Raw genomic sequence first — 19,041 nt, 5'->3', positions numbered from 1 at the left:
AAGACTGGCTGCTGTTACCATGCCAGGCAGAGCTCCCTTCCCCTGACTGACACTAGCACACAATCCAGCGTGTTTAAAATATTGAAAACGTGTCTTGATTCCCCAGGAAAAAATTATTTTGACATATTTCAGCTGAAGGCTTAAACAACAACATTGGAGCAAAGATCAGTGCAAGTTTGCAGGAAGGAGCGGCAGGGAGCAGGTGAGGTTTACATCCCCAAAGAGCACAGAAAGAACACAAAGGACATGGAGCAGTGTCTGTCCCTGTCCTGAGACAGGGCACAGCTCAAACCAGATCAGGAATTGCAGGAGATACCAGGTTGGATGGGGCTTGGAGTGGAACCTGGGATAGCGGAAGGTGTCCCTGACCAGGGCAGGGGCTTGGAACGAGATGATCTTTAAGGTCCCTTCTACCCCAGACCATTCCATGAGTCTGTGAACAATCCAACTGGAGCTGTGAGCTCTACGGACGGTATTTGTTACTGCAAAACATCTGAGATGAATTTTACTCATCTCATGCTAAGCACTCAGTCTCGTTTGCTGAATCACCACAACCATTAAGTTTATTTCCTGATGTGGTTTTCAGTGATGTACAGCATTGGACTCTTCCACACACATTGCTGCTCCATCACAAAAGTTTCAGTTCACTGGGTCCAGCTCTGCAGCTTTTGGCCTGTAATTCCATGAAACCTCCCCGTGAAAAATGCTTATTTTATGTTTGGCTTTCCACAAATGTTAAAATGAATATTATATGTGTTATGTTAGAAAGTAATGCTGTATTAATTCTCTTAAGTAGTGAGTTAAATATAGTTTAGGTTATAACTTATAATGTTAAAATAGAAACTATGTATATATTTTTTTAAGAAAGGAATGAGGTACTCACACCAGACAGCAGCCACAGGACACCTAAATCTTTCAGAGAAAGAGAACATTTTGCCCAATTATCAGAAGAAATGAACTTCTTCCCACCTCGCTCAGCCCTGAAGATGCCAGTAGGATTAAGAGGAAGAAATTGACCATGACCAGACAGAATCTTGAGTTTGAATGGAATTTATGCATCATGTATGAGGTGTGTGAATATACAACAGGCTATTGCTTTTAAGGGTTAATCCTCTGTTAACGTGGGTCCTTTTTTGGGCTTATTTTGCTCAGAAAGGGGCACCCAGACTATCTGTAACTCTTTGTTCTTATTGTCTCATATTGTCCTAATCCAAATTGTCCCAATTTTTTATTACTCTAATTACATTGCTATTTTAATAACCATTTTATTATCATTAAACTTTTAAAATTTTAAACAAGTGATTGGCGGTTTTCACACTCCCAAAACAACAATCAGAAAGAATTTGGTTCTACTCTGCGCTCTGCTTTCAATTCAAAAGCAAGGTTTTGGGGTTTTTTTTTAATTTAAGCCCCTTCAGAACGTGCACACAGACACTCACACAAACACGGTTTTGGAGGGAATCCCTTTATTCCAGCATTTTTGGAAACCGCGACCCCCGTTCAGCTGCTTCCCCTCAGCCGCTGCCGGGGGCGGGACTCGAACCCGCGGCCTGGAGGTTCCGCCCCTGGTCCCGCCCCGCCGCCCCTGCGCGCCTGCCGTAGCGACCCCGCGTGTGGCGCGGACCCCGCCTCCTCTCCCCCCTCCTTCTCCCAGCGCAGCGTTTCCGGCGCGGTCGCTGTGACGCGGCGGCGGCGCCGGGGCGGTCCGGCGGGCGGGCGGGCGGTGGGAGATGGCGGAGTACCTGGCCTCCATCTTCGGCACCGAGAAGGACAAGTGAGTGGCCCCATTTCCCCGCTCCCCGCGCCGCTCCCGCGGCTGCGGCACCCCCCGGGCGGGAGGGGGGAAGCTCGAGGGGAGGCCGGAGGCCCGTAGCGCGTTGCGCGGGGACGCGGCCTGTTCCGATCGCGGCGGTCAGCCCTGCTTCCCTTCTCCCTGCCCCTCCTTCCCTGCGGGGGGGACCCCCGGCCCGTTTCGCCCATTTCTTCCACTCCCGCCTCGGGGGCACGTCCCCCGCCTTTCCCATCCCGCTGGAACGCGGCGGGAAGAGGGAAGCGAGAGGCGGCCGCGCTCCCCGTTCCCTTCCCCCCCCACACCCCCCCGCCGCCATCGCCTCCCTCAGGCCCTTCCCCTCCCCCCCCCCCCCCGCCCCCCCCCATCCCAGGCGCGCGCGCGCCCGGCGGCGCGTGGGTCTCGCGCGTTCCCGCGCGCGCGCCCGGCGGCCCCGCCCACGCGCTCCCCCCTTCCCCCCCCCCCCCATCCCATCCCCCTCACGGGCCGGGGCCGTTCTCGGGCACTCCCTCCCCACCCCCCACTTCTTCCTCCTCCTCCTCTTCCTCCTCTCCCTTCCCCACCCCTCCCCTGGCCGCCATGAGGGTGTGCCGCGCCTCGTGGCGCGCTGCCGCCCTCCCCCGTCCTCCCTCCGCCCTCCCCCCTTCCCCCCGCGGCTGCGCCTTCCTGCCGGGGCCGCTGGGTGCCGGAGCTTCCCGCCGCCTCCTGCCAGAAAGCGCCACCTCCTCCTCCTCCTGTTCCCCTTTTGTTCGTGTCCCTGAGCCTCGCAGCAGCCTGAGAGCTCCCGCTCTGCTGCAAGGACAGCGACTGGTTATTTCTCCCCCCTCCCCAGGGTGCGGAGGATTTCCCCGACTGCTGCATCCTGATCCTACAGGCTTCTGCCTGCAGCCTTCCACGCGTCCGGGAACGCCTCTAGTTTCTCTGGTTGTTGGAAGCACACACACAAAACCCTCCTAACGAAAATTTGGTCACCATCGGCCTGACCAAACCGGCGTGTTTTTCCACTCGTAAAAATGAAAAGGGGGCATCGATGTGCTGCTGGACTAAATTACTCTTGTCAGCCCCTGGCCGTGGGGCTTCTGCTCTGCTCTGTAGCGCTGCCATTCCAGGAAAGCAGTGTCGGCAGCCTCTTTTTTGAGCTCTGTTACTGTAGCATCCTTTCACACAAAGGAGATACATAGGAATTTAATGCATTACAGTTTCAGAGTTTTAATCAGGCATGAAATTCCTGTGCAGCTCTTTTTTTCTGTTAAAAAAAGCAAACGGAACCTTCCAGAAGGTGCTGAAGTTGGAGGCACTATTGGAAATTTTGTAGTTAGGTATTTCTTTTTGTTTCAGGTTAGAGTTCAGAAAAGACAGTAAGTATTTTATCATGCTAAGTGTTTGTTTTCAAAAACATAATCAAGAGTGAGCATGTTGCAATTTTACAGTAGAATGCTTTGCTAGAGATCAGATGTGCTTTATTTAGTACTTTAATAATTCTCCCCTCCATGAGTTGATGTTGGTTACACAGGATTGTGGAAAATAATTGGTGTTAATTATGGGAATAATAATTTTTCTTCCAGGAGAATTCTAATATTTCATTTACCCATATATAGCCCATCATAGTTTTCTAGCCCTTCAGAATTTTGCATTTCCCTGTCAAGGTAACTAAACTCCTTGTGGTTTTCTTTCATCATTCTGTGTGAGTTACACCTTTTTGTGGGAGTTTCAGTAGCATTTCTAAACCCAGATCATTATCAAGGTGTCCTGAGATGGATCATTCAAGAAAAGCTTGTGGTTTAAAACAAAAAGCAGCTTACTCTTAGAATCATTCATTATATTCATGGAAATAGCTTAACTAAATGGATTTATTTTGCTGATGTGTATTCTTTCTGTAACATGATTTTCTGTTCCCTGAAATATTTTGGATACTGTGTTGGTAGCAGCCTGAGTTACCCTTAGAGTATGATTTAACCAGGTGGTTTGTAAAGGTGAGAGAGGTGCAAGTGTGTCAGTTTTAAATCAGATTCAGCTCAGCCACAGAGCTCCCAGTGTCAATTTCAGACCGGTTTTCTCGTTACTTTCCATCCCATCACCCACTGAAACTGATGCAAAGACAAGAATGGAGAAGCAGAAGATAAAACAGAGAGCACTTGTGTGTGGTGAATCATGGAACCACTTTGGGGGAAATTGGTCAGACACTGGCTGTAAGTTAGGGGTAAAAGGAAAGAATATGGACAGGTTGGTTGGAATGCTTTCCTGTGCAGTTCTGATGTGGATTTTTCTCTGTATTACTTATCCACATCAAGATAAAGCCATTTGGGGCATAGGCTTTTTTCAAATGATTGGTTTCTGTGCCAGTGTGTAACTACCTTATTCACTTTTTTCTTGCAGAGTCAACTGCTCATTTTATTTCAAAATTGGAGCTTGTCGCCATGGAGACAGATGTTCTCGGTTGCACAACAAACCAACATTTAGCCAGGTTTGTTTCCCCTTTTTTCTCTTTCTTGTGGAAATATACTCTGGCTTCTTTAAAACATAGAGTCTCAGATACAAGTCAATAATTACCAAGCTCCAGATTAATTAGTTCAGTTTTAGCCCCAGTTTATCTGGGTCTTTGCTTTTGTTTTGGGGTGTTCCATTTACTTCTCCCAGCATTTCTAATTATCTCCTGTCACCCTTAATGGCTGCAGGAAGCGATGCTGTTGTAAGCTTGCCTGTAGTAGAGACCAACCAGTGCTAACTTTCAGGTGAGTGTGCCTTCTCAGTGGTGTTCAGGCACTTAAACCCTCCCAGAGTTCTTAAATCACAGACAAAGGTAGCTCATCCCACCTGTCCCAAAGGTGGGAACTTCAATCTTTTATGCACATAATAAAAGAAACCTAATTAATGAATAAAAGTGACTCATCTGTCATTACACTTGCTCTCTGACCCAGGCTCTTTAATTTCAAGAGTGACTTGCATATTTCCTTTGAATGTGGAAGAAATTATTATTGAAAACAACTTGCCTGGTTGCTGAGGGTGAATTGTCAATTTTCATGACAGATTGTTTAATCTTTGCCTCAGTAAATATTATTAGGAGACAATGATGTGTGACTGCACGTCTGCCAGAAATAAAAATAAATTTGAAAAGGTGCAGGGAGTGACAGGGTTTTCATTATTGTTGTTATTATTATTATGAGCTGTACAATATTCACAAATTATATTCCTGGAGAAATGTATTTTTCCCTCTTTCTATCATTGCTGATTGTCAAGGTACACAGATGAATTTCTTTGAGAATTTTGTACATGAGCAATAGTGCCTTTGAAAGTTACTGCATTTTTCAGCTGCAGTTTTAAAATTACAGAGAAAAAGTTCACATAACAGCAGAGCCTTCTGCAAGTTCATTGAATCTGCTTAGGAGCAGAGTTGATGAGAAATGTGAGCTGATGCTGCTTTGGGGAGAAATTAGGGAGGGGAGTTCTATCCATGTGACAGGTTCAGAGCTGGGATCAAGGTAAACTGTGAGTGGGCAGGGGAACTTCTGGGGGAGGATGTCAAAGTTACTGGTAAATAGGGACTTCTGGTACTCAAGCAACAAAAACACCTCTTTGCTTCTGGAATTTTAAAACTTTGTAATGCAGATACTTTATTTCAAATGAGTATTGTCCATTTTCAAAACTATGCCATGTTGCTGACCTACATGGAGCACAAGTTGAAGTGCAGTTGGTAATTTAGAGACCTAAATTTAGGTCATTGACTATGAAACAATACTCCTAAAGCAGAGAGTTTGTACAGTAGTTTTCTTTTAAGTTAAAAAAAAAAAAAAAAAAAAACAACGAAAAACCCAAGAAAAAACCCCCTCAATTTTTTCTTTTTCTTTTTACCAATAAAAGTCTGTGTGCAACTGCAGCTTCCTGTCAGAGCAGCCTTTAGCTTTGCTTTAGGCTGTGGGTGGCAGTGCCAGCTGCAGTGGGTCAGCAGGGCACGTCCCATTCAGCCAGGGCTGTCTGGCACTGCACAGCCTCGTGCTGGCAGCTCTGCTGTGACATCTCCCAGGTCCCTGGCACTGTGTGGGGTCTGCAGAAATCTTCATTTGTGTGCAGGTTGACAATCAGCTGCGATAGAAAATAGAGCAGACATCCTGCTAATGGGAAGTTACCAGCGCAATGTTTTAACCTTGTGCAGCTCTTGCTGGTGCAGCTGCTTTACAGAAGAGCTGTGTTAGGAAAGGTCACACAATCCAGGGTGATCAAATTACCCCCATCAGCAGAAACACCCTAACCAGATGCCTGATTCTGGCACTCTCCAGCTGTAGGCTGAAGCACAGGTAGTTTAAACCTGGGCCATGGAAGCACAAAGCTTTGGTTGGTATGGCTGGGCCTGTAATAAAACGAGTGTGTGGTTTTAAATGTGATGGTACAGTTGTATTTTTTTTTTTACATGTTAAATGGGTAGTGTATGTAGGTGTGACATTGCTGGTCCTCTGACTTCTTTAAGCTCTGAATTCTTACTGTGACTAATAATTATAATGTCTAAGCTAAAGTTACTTGGGGATTGCCATTCATACTGACTAACATTGAGCTTGTATTTTAAGTAATCAAATCTCAATTTTTGAGCTGCTTACAGTGATATGGACGTTTGGAATTTTTTTGTAATATTAGTTTACTAACTTAAACATGGTTTGTTTTTTCAGACAACTTGATTTTAAGAAGAACGGTACAAATGTAAGGTTTCAAGTCTGCCTGGGCTAATTCTTCAAGTAAAAAGCAGAAGGGCTAAAAGGATATTGTCCTTATTTGAAGGATCGGAAACATGTGAACCTATGATGCTATTATATTATTTAAACAGAAATTCCACCAAGAAAACCCTGATGCACAAAATGAGATGTAGCAGTTGCCTCAAGGCCTTATGGTCTGGTGTAGCATTTTGGACACTGTGGCATTATGTATTACATGCTGTGCACGTAACTCTTCTTTTTTTCCCCCCTAGACTTGCAGTAGTGAATCTGGTCTCAAAAGTTTAGGCATCTCCAGAGTACCTCGTGTGACATTTTAGGTTACTCACACCTCCCATTTTGAGGCTAGCTGTTGAGACAAACGCAGCTCTTTCTTGGTGGTTAATTAAAACTGTTTTCATAATATGATGGTCTGGATGCAATTTTGGAAGATACTCTACAAATACAAAAGGAAGTCTTAAGGATAAAATATGACTTTTAGCTGTTTGCAAACAAGTTGTCTCTTTGCAATTGTCTATTATATGCACAGCAGCCAGTAGAATTCCCCTTTTTATTTTTTTTCCCCGCAGACCATCTTGATTCAAAACATCTATCGTAACCCCCAAAACAGTGCACAGACGGCTGACGGCTCACACTGTAAGTCCCACAGTTGGAGAAATTTTTTTAAAGAATGGTGTTAAAGAGCCCACTCCTAATTATGATAAAATAATGTTGGCTTCTGAGCTGCTGACATAAAGCTGTTGCAAACAGGACAAGTGACGGAACTCTTCTTGCGCACAGATCAAGAATTTGTGGAATGTCTGCAGTTGTGAGTGCAGAAAGGGCTGCACAAATTGGACTTGGTGCAGATTCCCTTTTGTGCTACAAAGTGAAACTTGGTTACTTGGTAACACTGCATTCTTTTGAAAGGGTTAAACTGCAGACATTTCTCAAATTCTTGATTTAACACCCAAAAAAAAAAAAATAGGTATATATGTACGGTAAGTCCCAAACCTGGGTTTTCTTTCATCTTAACTTTTTTAGGAAAATGGAGATTTCATGTTATACTCTAATTATTGTATTGCTTCCTTTCCTGGGATTTTGCTACTAAGAAGTCATTCAGTAATACCAAATTAAAATTATTTTGCTTGTAACACGACTGCTCCATTTGGATACCACCTGTTTTCAGAGCTGTCTGAAATCATGCAAAACCCCTCTATAGTAATATTGGTGAGTGGAGTGAAATTAAGAATACAATAATGGAGTATCATGAGATCTCTATTACTTTACAGTGTTAGGTTGATATAGAAAGGTCACCAGCTAAGTGCAAGTTCTCCTGCTTGGGAGAGAATAACCACCTCTCTTTCAGCACAGACTCGACTAAAGCGACCCTAAAGGAAACCAGTTTCTTGTTAAAATTATTTTCCATAATATAAAGTTGTTGCGTTTTGTATTTCAGACCATTGCCCTCTTGAACATTTACCGTAACCCTCAAAACTCTTCCCAGTCTGCTGACGGTTTGCGCTGTAAGTTCATACAAGTTCCTTCACTGGTTCCCTGGGCTTGATTGTCAGAGCTCAGTGTCGACTTAAACTGGTCTGCCATTTTAGTTTAACAGATCAAACTGACCATGTTTCGTTACATGTGTTCAAAACAAACACAAAAAAACCCAAAAAGCAAAAATAAAACGCCCCAATTTTATTTGTCCCACTACCTTTCTCCCTGCTCCCAGAACTATGGGGCAATCTGAATACCAGCTATTAAATCAAAAAGGGTTAAAATTATACTTCCCCTGTGAAGCAGTGTTGGTTGCACTGCTTTCTTCCTGTCACCTCTCTCCCTGCCAGTTGCCTGCATCCTAGGAATGGTTTTCTGTATGTTTTGTGCTATCCATTAGGTTCCACTGTCGGAAAGAGCAGGACAGTGACACATTGACTTCATTCAGAACAAATGTCCTGCTCTGTAAATGTTAAGAGAACTTGAACTGAAACTTTTCAGACTGCATGCATAAATTTGTCCTAGGTTAATGCAGCTTCCATTTAGGGAGTGCACTTTGGAAGAACACACCATGACTGACTAACCCCTCCTGGCAGCTGTCCTTTTTGGATGGGTGCATGCTTAAAATTCTTTCCATACTTTGAAAATTCAAATTCTGATGCCGTTTGGCATATTTACCTAAGACAAATATTTTTTAAAGTACTTTTGAGGAGGGGAAGGCATTTGGGTATGGTCATGAAGTAATTGAATGACTCCTCCTGAGATACAAATGGGCATAAGCAAACACACCTCCTGTGAGACTGGCAGCAGTTAATGCCCAGGATTGCTGATCGGCGATTAACTGATTTGTCATTGTAATTGAATCATCGATATCAAAATAAGATTTAAAAAAAACCATTTTAGAACCAAAAAAGGGTCGGTGTTCTTTTCTAACTAATCTTTCTTGTTGAAGTGAGTATTTACTGTGTGGTAATAAAGCTTTGTTTGGCTATTCTTTTTTTTTTATTTTTGACTGTTGGTTTATAGACCAGTTCAGATTAGTTACCAGCATTTTGATTAGAAGTGCTTTGTGAATTGGCCACTAACTTCAAAGTCAGCACTGTCTCTCTTGCTTCTAAAAGCAATAATGGCTCTATTATGTAATTTGTGTTTTTGTCACACAATCAAGCTGGACATGTAAATGAGCTGTGTTGTTTTGTCTAGATGCTTGACCAGTCCCATTGGTTTGTAGGCTCTCTCCTTGCAGATGCTTAGTAGTTAATGCTGTTTCAGTAGACCAAAACATTTCCAGTTGGGTGTTTCCACTCTCTCCCTGAACTCTCAATGAGCTGGTAACTAATTTGCACAGAGTTACAGCAGTTTGGTCTGTGGAGCTGTTTAGATTTACAGCTGCAAGAGTCCTGCACAGATCCTCCAGTGTTGTAAATGCTGGTATCCAACTCTAGTTTGTTGTGACAAGCCAGCAGCTGTGTGCCAGAGCCTGCCTGTACCTCCTGGGGTAGAGCTGGAGCTCTGCAAGCAGTAGGTTTGCTGAAACTCCTGGCTCCTTGGTTTTTGATATTTGTCCCTACATAAGTATTGCATGTATTTTAAATGGATAACTTGGGTAGCTGTTTAATGCCTTGTCATTGTTGCTTAACTGTCTTCCTTTCTATTGCCGTCGTAGAGGATTAACCTTAGTTTGGAACAGCAATAGTTTTCCTGAGTATTTTAATTAGTAATTGGGCTTCTCATGGTTCAGATACCATTAGCCCTGGAATATGGATGTTTGTATAGCCTGTCATATGTATACCTCCCACTTCAGAAGGTCATTGAAGTAGTCATTAACTAACTGTTGCCTGTGATATCCTAATTTGACAAAAAAAAACATTTTTAGCTCTTGTCCATCTGGTAAAAAGTAATTATTCCCACTGAGGCTCCCAGAGCCCCTGTCTGATACCTTTAGAAACAAAACAAAAAAATCCTTAGGTGTTAGTAAACTGTTATCAGTGATGTTGGCAGAACCTTGAGAATATAGTTAAGTATTAAACTGCCTAGAATTACTGGTTTAATGTTTGATACTCCTTAATTTGCTACAACCATGGGAGAGAAGAAATTTCTTAAAAGCAAACCTGTCTCAAATGCAGAAACACTGTCAGCCTAAACTATAGACCAAATGCCCCTTAGCCTCTTGTGGGGGTGAGCTGGGTGGAAGAACAGGAACTGCAGTTCCAGAGAGTGTGGCTGGTTAATATTAGAGCCTTTGAAGAAAAGCACAAAGTTTCTCCAAGTGCTAATACTAGCCAAAAATTTTTTTCATACCAGCCTGAAAATGAATAAACTCAGCCTTATTGGCTCAGTTTCTTGTCTTTCACATTCTGTTAACTAAACCAGTCTGGTTTGTAGTTTTAAACACTAGCATATTTTCCTAGCATAAAATGCAGAGTTTGTTGTAAAACTGCTCCGCTTGATCTTAATAAACCACTTAACTGCTGAAGAGCTAATCTAATGGCTTTAATGTATACAGCTTGTTTAAAGTGCTGTAGACTGGAAGAAATAAATGAAACTGATTTTTATACATTTAATGCTTTCAAAAAGAGGCCACACTTATGTTGGGTTTTGTAGCAGCAGGCAAGCAGCACTCGTTTTTAAAGTCCAGCTTGTAGCATGAAAATAATCTTAACTTGAATATAAGGCTGGCTTGTCTTGCACTGAAAGATGTTCTGCAGGACTACAGAAAAATGAAGTGACACTCAAAATTAAACTAGAAAATGGCTCTCTGTTGCAAAGCATTGAGGGCACTGAGAAAAATGTGTCATTTCAATGACTATTTTCAGCAAATTAAAAAAAAAAATCTGGGCTGTTTTACATTCTGGGCTCTCAAATTCAAGTGGATATGCTGGAGAAGTAGGCATAAATTTCTGCCTTTAGGAAGAGTAATACTAAATTTTAGTAATATTTTAAGGTATGGAATTGTAACAAAGCACTTGCCTTCTGTTTAGGTAAAATTGTTGGTAGTTAGAGAGTGGGACTATACATTAAATTTTAAGTGATATTTCAGAGTAATTCTTTTCCCCTTTAAATTTGTGGCATACAACTTTGGCTCTGATTAAAACTTGCTTTGATTTGATCATACCAATGTAATATTTTGACAGATACTTTGGGGACTCAAAGCTCTTCACACGTCCTTATTTTGCAATATTCCTGTTAGTTAGCTCCATGCTATACGGTGTCTCTTATGCTCCAGATGGCCTCTCTAGATTGTTTTGTAGTTTGATCAAAATCTCCCCTTCCTTATTGGCAGGCTCTAATCAGTCTGACTCTTTGACTTTTGCAGGTGCTGTGAGCGATGTTGAGATGCAGGAACATTATGATGAGTTCTTTGAGGTATGTAAAGGTGCATTGAAGTGTCCCTGGATTGTTAAATGGATGTAATGGATAGCACAATTAGACAGATTCAGGGAAAAAAAACACTTATTTCCGTGGGTGTTCCTATAAAACATACAACTTTGTATTAAATATTTCCTGGATAACCAGTGGTTAGTTTGGCCTTCATTTGACTGCTTGAAATAGTCTTTGTGTAACATCAGCAGTGACATAGCATTTTGATTGTATAATCTCCTTTTGTATAAATTTAAAGCATTCTTAATTATTTGTATAAAAACAAAGCACCTGAAGCTAGCATCAGTTTCTGTGTTGTGTTTTCAGTGCATCCTGTGCATTCTGTAAATGCTGTGTCTGTTTTCCATAGATTTTTCTTGTATGTTGGTAGTGCTGTGCTTACAGATGGCCAAGAAAGTATTCATTTTAAACCCCCAAATGTAAAAAAGAAAATAAAAATCAAGTGATCTGGCTTTTTTCCAAGGAAGGTGTTTTTATATACTTACTTAGAGGTAGATGCAATATTTATTTCTGTACTTACAAGTAACGTGCTGCAAACTTGTGCTGGGTTGCTTTGTGCTTAGGAGGTCTTCACAGAAATGGAGGAGAAATACGGCGAAGTCGAGGAGATGAACGTGTGTGATAACCTTGGAGATCACCTAGTTGGAAATGTATACGTAAAGGTAGGGTGAAGAGATGTTCATGCAGGCGGGGGGGTGGTGTTTATTGATTTGGAATTTTAAAAGCTGCTGTGTGGTTGTAGATTGCTCTGCAGGAAAGCTCTTCAGTATATAAGCTACTCTCCAACCTCACAATTTAGAGTAAAAATGTTAAAGGAATCCAAAAGAAATTTTAATGAATTTTGAGAAGCTTTCTTGATAGTCAAAATCCATGTAATTTTCAGAAATAGAAACTTTTCTTTTCTTTTACATAGTTATAAACAGTCACCACTAGTAGACTGCTTAGTTTGGCGGGGTTAATTTGGGATCTGTCTTAGCATCATGCTGCCCTTGAAGCACATCAATGTGAGAGAGGTTTTATACGCCACAGGTGCATTAATTTTCTAACTTCCCAGTTAAACACAGTATCTGTGACCAAGTTAGATTTGGCAGTAGCTGTGTGGTTCAAGGTGCAAACGGGAGCACTTAGGCTTAACTTTAAAAAGTCATTGGTATCTCTTGAATAATGAGTACAAAATTGTCACCTGCAGAAATTTTACTGTGTGTTCAAAGTGAGGGGGAGGTGTGAGAGAGTTGCTTTGAATATTTTGGCTGTACATTCCCTCAGCTGGAAAGTATTTTCACACCTGAAATTCTTCACTGTATAGGTCATAATCAGAAAAAAAAGTTGTTTTAAAAAATTACCGTGAAAAGACGTTTCAAATTTAAATTTTACAGTCATCGTAAAATGGGATCTTAATTTTTGCAAATTCTCATTTAAATGAATGCAATCTCCAGTTTTTATATAAATTTCTCTTAAATGTTTGAAAAATGAATTACATCAGGACTGTGGTGCTCCAGAAACTCTTTACAAGCATTCTCTTGGTTTAAAGCTGTACCAAGAAAACACAGTATCTTGTATTGACTAACTTTCCCACTTGAGACACCAAACAGAGCATAATGAAGAGGAAAATCAATATTTTGATTAGCCCTTGAGTCCCAGCTAATGAAAAGCTTTGATGGACTGTCCAAGAAATCTGAAGTAGCTTCTAATTTCATTAGTAGAGCCCTGAGCCTCAGCTATCACCCAACTGATGTGATAGGAATCTTTTATCTCTTGCTGATTTTGCTTTCAGTTCCGCCGTGAGGAAGATGCCGAGAAGGCCGTGATCGACCTGAACAATCGCTGGTTCAACGGGCAGCCCATCCATGCCGAGCTCTCCCCTGTGACTGACTTCAGAGAGGCCTGCTGCCGTCAGTATGAGATGGGGTAAATAAACAGGGCCTTCCTCCTGCCTTGGGCACCAGGGAGGGTGCTGGGGTATGGATTTCATGGAGCTGAGTGCAGGAAATAAACCACTGCAGGTACCAGTAGTGTGGGGGGCTGTGGTGTTTGTGAGGGACCCAGGACGAGGTGAGAGATGAGAATCTGATTTATTATTTTATGATATCTATTAAAAGAATGCTATACTAAAGCTATACTGAAAGAGAAAGGATACATCAGAATGCTTAGCAAGAAGGAATAATAAAAACTCGTGACTGACTCAGGAGTCCAATATTGTCACAGACACATTTTATGAAAAATCCTTTCCTTAGGATATTTTCTCCTGAGAAGCTGAGGGGCCTCAGGAACAAAATGTAAACAATGATTATCTGCTGCTGTGGAATGAAACAGGTGCATCTGTGATTGGTCTCATGTGGTTGTTTCTAATTAATGGCCAATCACAGACTCTCTATCTGAGCCACAAGCCTTTGTTATTCATTCCTTTTTCTATTCTTAGCTAGCCTTCTGATGAAATCCTTTCTTCTATTCTTTTAGTACAGTTTTAATATAATGTATATGATAAAATAATAAATCAGCCTTCTGAAGCATGGAGTCAGATCCTCGTCGCTTCCCTCGTCCTAAGACCCCTGTGAACACTGTCACACGACATAGCTGGCCGTGATTGGCCATTAATTAAAAATAATTCACATGTTGGGATAAATAATCTCCAGACCACATTCCAGAGCAGCAAAACATGGAGAAGCTGAGGCTTCTCATCTTCCCAGGAGAGAAAACCCTGTCAAAGGGATTTTTCAGAAAATATCACAGTGACAGAGAACCTGCAGTGTGAACCTCTTGATTTCTACCATCTTTTGAGGATTTTCTCCTAGAAGTATGGCAGGGTCTAGGTCACTAGTAATTTACTGTGCTTAATATCAGAGGCGTTGAGGTCTTAGCAGATAGTGCAGAGCTGGGAATTGTAACTGTGCCTCTTGATTTCTGTTCCAGAGAGTGTACACGAGGAGGTTTCTGCAACTTTATGCATTTGAAGCCCATTTCTCGAGAGTTAAGGCGCGAGTTGTATGGGCGGCGTCGTAAAAAGTAAGTTTGTTTTTAAACACTGCTAAAACAAGTAATTTAAGGATCAGTTGCTGAAAAATCTGAAGGCAAATCGTTAAGCTTGTGCCAAGTCCTCTTGTTTTTTCTGACACATTTCTGGCACATGCCAAAGGGCATCAAGTCAAGCTGGCAGGTGGCCAGTTTCCAACAAAGGAGTAGGGCTTTAAAAACATGGTGCTTCTTGTTCTGCAATGCTGTGGATTCTGAAGGTTGGTGTGGCAGGCAGGGTTCAAGGAGAAGAAGACTCACTGAGTTACTCACTGAGGATATATAGGCCCTTCCTGTTCAGGTACAGATGGACATCACTAGAAGTTGCTTTATGCTTCTTCTGTTTTATTCTCTTCTAAATGTGCTTGCTCATGGCCTTTGTTAGATGCAGGCTACTTGGCCAATGGGCGTTTTGGCAGCTTTCAGCATTATGTTCAATCAAGCATTTATAGATTATACTAAGGACCAAACCTTATTTGCCCTTAACTGTTAATGGTGAAATGTGGTAGCCTGTATTCATTTCTTACTGTTAATACCAGCCAGTTAGTGTATGGAGCTCACTCTTAGCTTCACAGTGTGTCCCTTGATAGGAATTCCCAGTGGGAAAAAGGAGAAATAATTTCACTTAATGGTAAAGAAGAAATTTATAAAGACATTTCATTATGTACTGAATTATTCATTTAGTGAGGTACCTTGCAGAAAGGCTTTTACCACTGCTGTTACTGTGATGGTTCACTTGGAACTGGATTCAATCTGGTTGCATTTAAGACCTTGCTATTTGGAATAGGCATATAAAATCTTTGATCTTGCTTTTATATAGAGTATGATTTTTGTAGCTTTCTCTCAATCACACAAGGAGGCTGGGATTGTGAATGTGTTTTTCCTGTGAACATCTCTAATTGGCAGTGTTTCAGAATCTGTGAGGATGAATTAAACTTTAAAAAACATAGATTGTGTTGCTTAGCCACATATATTTGTGGCTAAGTAATTTTTCATGTATTTGAATGCTTTATGAAAAAGACCAAGTGTGTTTTATATTAACCTTTTGATCGCTGTTACAAATCTGGAACTCTCAGGTTCAGTAATGCTGATTGGTAGTGGCTGTGATAGCAGTATGTTCTGGGTGGTTGTAGCTCCCTTCCTGAATTTATCAACCTAAGAGGCAGGGAAGATCATTTGCCAGTGCTTGTGTCCTGGAGGGGTAGAAATCACATAGAGGGAGCAGCAACAGAGAACTGGATTTTAATTGCTACTTAATGCAATTGATTTAATACAAGTGGACTTAGAAGCAGCTGTAGACTTCTGGTGTGTGCTGCTAAGAGCTATTCCTGTCTGCCAAAGCAGGTGTCCCCTTCTCCTGCTTTAAATAACAGCAGTGTAACCGTGCCTCTCCGCAGGGCTTGCACATCCATTGTAAGAGGAGACTGCAGGGAGCAGCCAGTTCTTGTACCTGTTTGTGCTGACTCCCCAGCATGAAATTTGGGCACTTGGTAAATCCATTGTGCTTTGCAGCCCGAGTGCCAATTAACCAATCCTTCTAATGACACACTGCTTTCTTCTCCCTCATCACTCCCATCCTTAATTACATGCTCCACTGTGTGGTACTGCAAGTAAATCACTGCCTGGGGTGAAACAATAAAATGTCCAAACTCTCTTTGAAGGCATCGATCCAGGTCGAGGTCCCGTGAGCGCCGGTCCCGATCCAGAGATCGCGGCCGTGGCGGCGGCGGAGGAGGCGGCGGCCGCGAGCGCGACAGGAGGCGGTCAAGGGATCGCGAACGATCCGGTCGATTCTGAGCCATGCCATTTTTACTGTATGTCTGCTAGAAAGTGTTGTAGTTTGACCAAACAAGTTCATAATGACATTTTTTTTAAAAGATGGGCTTCTGAATAAAAAATTTGTAGTGATACAGTATTCTTTGTGTAACTTGTTTCTTGTGGGGGGAGTCTTTTTAACTGTCATTCCTCTATCTTGACAAATACCTGGATAAGTCTGCCTGAGGGAAAGGTGGTAAATGTATTGGAGGAGCGCCAGTTCTGGTTTGGGTTTTTTTTTAATTTTATTCGGGTATCATTTGAACTGTTGATGAAAATGTGTGTGTATATAATATAAAATATTATATACATAGTAAAAATAATATACTGCTTAAGAAACAGTTACATAAGTTTCCCTTTTCTGCTATGCTGTCTGCTTATTTAGGTTAGTTTAGGCACATTTAAGAGGAAGGCTGTGCGAAATGCATTTATTTACTGAGTAGAAACGCTTAGTTACAAAAATGTATGTTTGTTTGTTACCAGAAGTCTGTGCTCTGTCTATCAATGTGACTGTGGCATTTACAATAAATCCAATTTCTTGGTGTAAAATCTAAAGCCTATTTTCTAAGCACTCTGGAGTAGTTGAGTTGCTACTCCTAGCTGCCTATTTTCTAAGCACTCTGGCATAGTTGTGGCTGCTCCTGGCTGTGCCAGAGTTCATAGTTCAGGTTTTTATAATTCTTGACTAAACTCCTTTCTTTAGCTGGAAAGAAAGTTGCCTAGTGCAGTGTGGAAAAAAATAATATTTTTATTGCAATGATTCATAATAGGCAGGTGAGGGTTTTGTGAAAAAAAAGCCACCAAAATTATGCTCCATGCAACATAATAGAGAAGTGCTATTGAAGGAAATGCAAGGATCAAAGTCCTTAACAGACATTTTTTTCTAATCTATGCTCTCTCACCCGTCATTTAATAAAAAGCATTTTGTTAGCATTCAAGGTCATAGAAAACTAATTGGATGCTAGTGGAAAATAAATCTTATTTCCACCTTTCTGATGGTCTGGAGTGTGATGAAAGCTAATGGACAGATGGCAGTTCCTTCACAAATACTTCTTTTCTTTTTTTTTTGAGCTCAGATTGCTCAATCACTGAACATTGTAGGTTGTGTCCCAAAGCATTAAGGCTCCAGTGGAAATGTTGGCATTCTGAGAGACAGTTTGTACAATGGTTGACTTGCAGTTTCACCTCATTCATGTCTGCTTTTATTCAAAGTGTAATGTAGCAAGAAGTTTTGGTCATTGACCATATTTCTGCAAAATAGAACTGTGTGTACACAAAGCTACGCAGTAAACCACAGCTTTCCAGTGGGGGAGAGAATTTGCTACTGCTTCCTTAGTTCTGAGCCAGATAACTTGCTAAGTGATAAATCTCCTTGGTGATTCTTTTTTAAAAAAATGGAAATAGGATAGGAATGCATCACATAGTCAGATGATTAACAAACCAGCTTCTTTCTGCCTCTTAAGTATAGACGATTTTTCTCACTGGAAATTGGAAAACAAAACTATCAAAAATTGAGCTTTTCTAAATTAATCTGCTTTGCTTCTTAGACTAAATTCTTGTATCAGTTCAGTTTGAATTTTTTTTGTTCCCACTGGATGGTTTGGCTAACCAGACTTTAGAACTTGGTGTGCCAGGACCCTTTTAGAAGAAATATCACTCAAGCAGTGAAGCCCATCTCCACATGATGTTTTGTTGTAAGTACATAAATCAAATGATGCTTTACTGAAAGAAATTGAGCAGTGCCTGGCATTAAATGACTGAGATGAAATGTATTTCTGCTGGGCATTAGGAATTTCACATTGATAATTTAGTTCTTAGAGTTTACAGGATATTAATCCAGTTTCATATTTCTCGTAAATGAGATTCAGGATTATTGGTGAGCTAATTTAAATCTCAAGCTACAAAAGGTGAGGATAGTTTTTGGTTTTTAAACAGTATCTAATACAATGTGGATAGTATTTAAAAGGTTTAAGATCTGCTCTATAAAGCTAGTTTAAAAGTTAGTTGTTCTATAAAGTTAGTTTAAAACAAGTACAGATGTGTCCCTGTAATGGCTTTAATCAATTTATCTAAATCCTCTTTCACTGCAGGTATATTTTTGCATGAACAGATAGTGGAAGGTGGATTTTTCTGTCTCCCCTAACACAATTTTGCTGAAGAAAGCATTCTAGAATTCTACCAAATGTACAATTTTGTGATCTGATTGCACAGTTGCCCAAAAATTCCCCAAGTAACTGGGATATGTTGGAAGGGCACTGAAAGCAGTGGATTTTACTGGATACTCTAATGAGTGCCTAGTGACAGCATTCAGCATATGAACTAAGCTCATGACATATCTTCTTAGGTTCTCCTTTTGAGACTGTGCTGCCAGTAAAATCCATCAAATTCGAAATTTAAACTGCACCAATTTGGTTAAACATTTACACCAAGTGTTCGTTCACCAATACAAACCAAGTGGAAATCCTACCTCCCCCTCCTCTTGTTGCCCACAATGTCTTTAAGATTTGTTTTTTTCCCCCTCCTCCCCAAGGTTCTTACTTCTCAAATATTTCATTGTTGACTCTTCTGTTGAACAGTGGATCTTAATTTATGGAATTCCTTTACCTCAAATAAGTGACAGCATACAGGATTTTCTGAGGTCTGAGTCAATTAGGTTGAAACTGTTAATCCCAAGTGGCTTTGTATTTGGCTCTTATTCTGTGAAAATGCTGCTTGTCCATGAATATGATGTATGTGAGACTGTAAAACCAAATGGAGAAAACTTGTTCAAAATAAAGCCTTTTTTTTATAAGAATCTGACAAAAATTATCCCTTTCCTTTAAATTGGATGCCGCTCTCTAAATATCTGTGAGGACAGACTAAAGTTTTAAA

The 19,041-nt window shown here is 41.2% G+C and overlaps 1 protein-coding gene across 8 annotated transcripts; it reads left to right on the top strand.

Moving 5' to 3' along the window:
* Positions 1 to 1,683: 1,683 nt before the first annotated feature.
* U2AF1 (U2 small nuclear RNA auxiliary factor 1) lies at positions 1,684 to 18,964 on the top strand. Of its 8 annotated transcripts, none has more exons than XM_063181449.1 (9): positions 1,684 to 1,774; positions 2,622 to 3,147; positions 4,166 to 4,253; positions 7,928 to 7,994; positions 11,282 to 11,331; positions 11,910 to 12,008; positions 13,121 to 13,254; positions 14,257 to 14,349; positions 16,017 to 18,964. In XM_063181449.1, exons 2-9 carry the CDS (start codon positions 2,978 to 2,980, stop codon positions 16,150 to 16,152), a joined length of 837 nt encoding a protein of 278 aa, XP_063037519.1. In that variant the 5' UTR covers positions 1,684 to 1,774; positions 2,622 to 2,977; the 3' UTR covers positions 16,153 to 18,964. The 8 variants fall into 8 exon arrangements, with proteins under 8 accessions (XP_063037519.1, XP_063037528.1, XP_063037537.1 ...); XM_063181458.1 differs by lacking the exon at positions 7,928 to 7,994 and adding an exon at positions 7,059 to 7,125; XM_063181508.1 differs by lacking the exons at positions 1,684 to 1,774; positions 2,622 to 3,147; positions 7,928 to 7,994 and adding exons at positions 4,465 to 4,521; positions 6,448 to 6,478; positions 7,059 to 7,125.
* The last annotated feature ends 77 nt before the right edge of the window (positions 18,965 to 19,041 follow it).

The sequence above is a fragment of the Melospiza melodia genome, chromosome 2, assembly GCF_035770615.1.
Source record: "Melospiza melodia melodia isolate bMelMel2 chromosome 2, bMelMel2.pri, whole genome shotgun sequence".
NCBI lineage: Eukaryota > Metazoa > Chordata > Aves > Passeriformes > Passerellidae > Melospiza > Melospiza melodia.
Note: the sequence above shows the minus strand (reverse complement) of the source record. Positions and strands in the feature narration are given on the sequence as shown.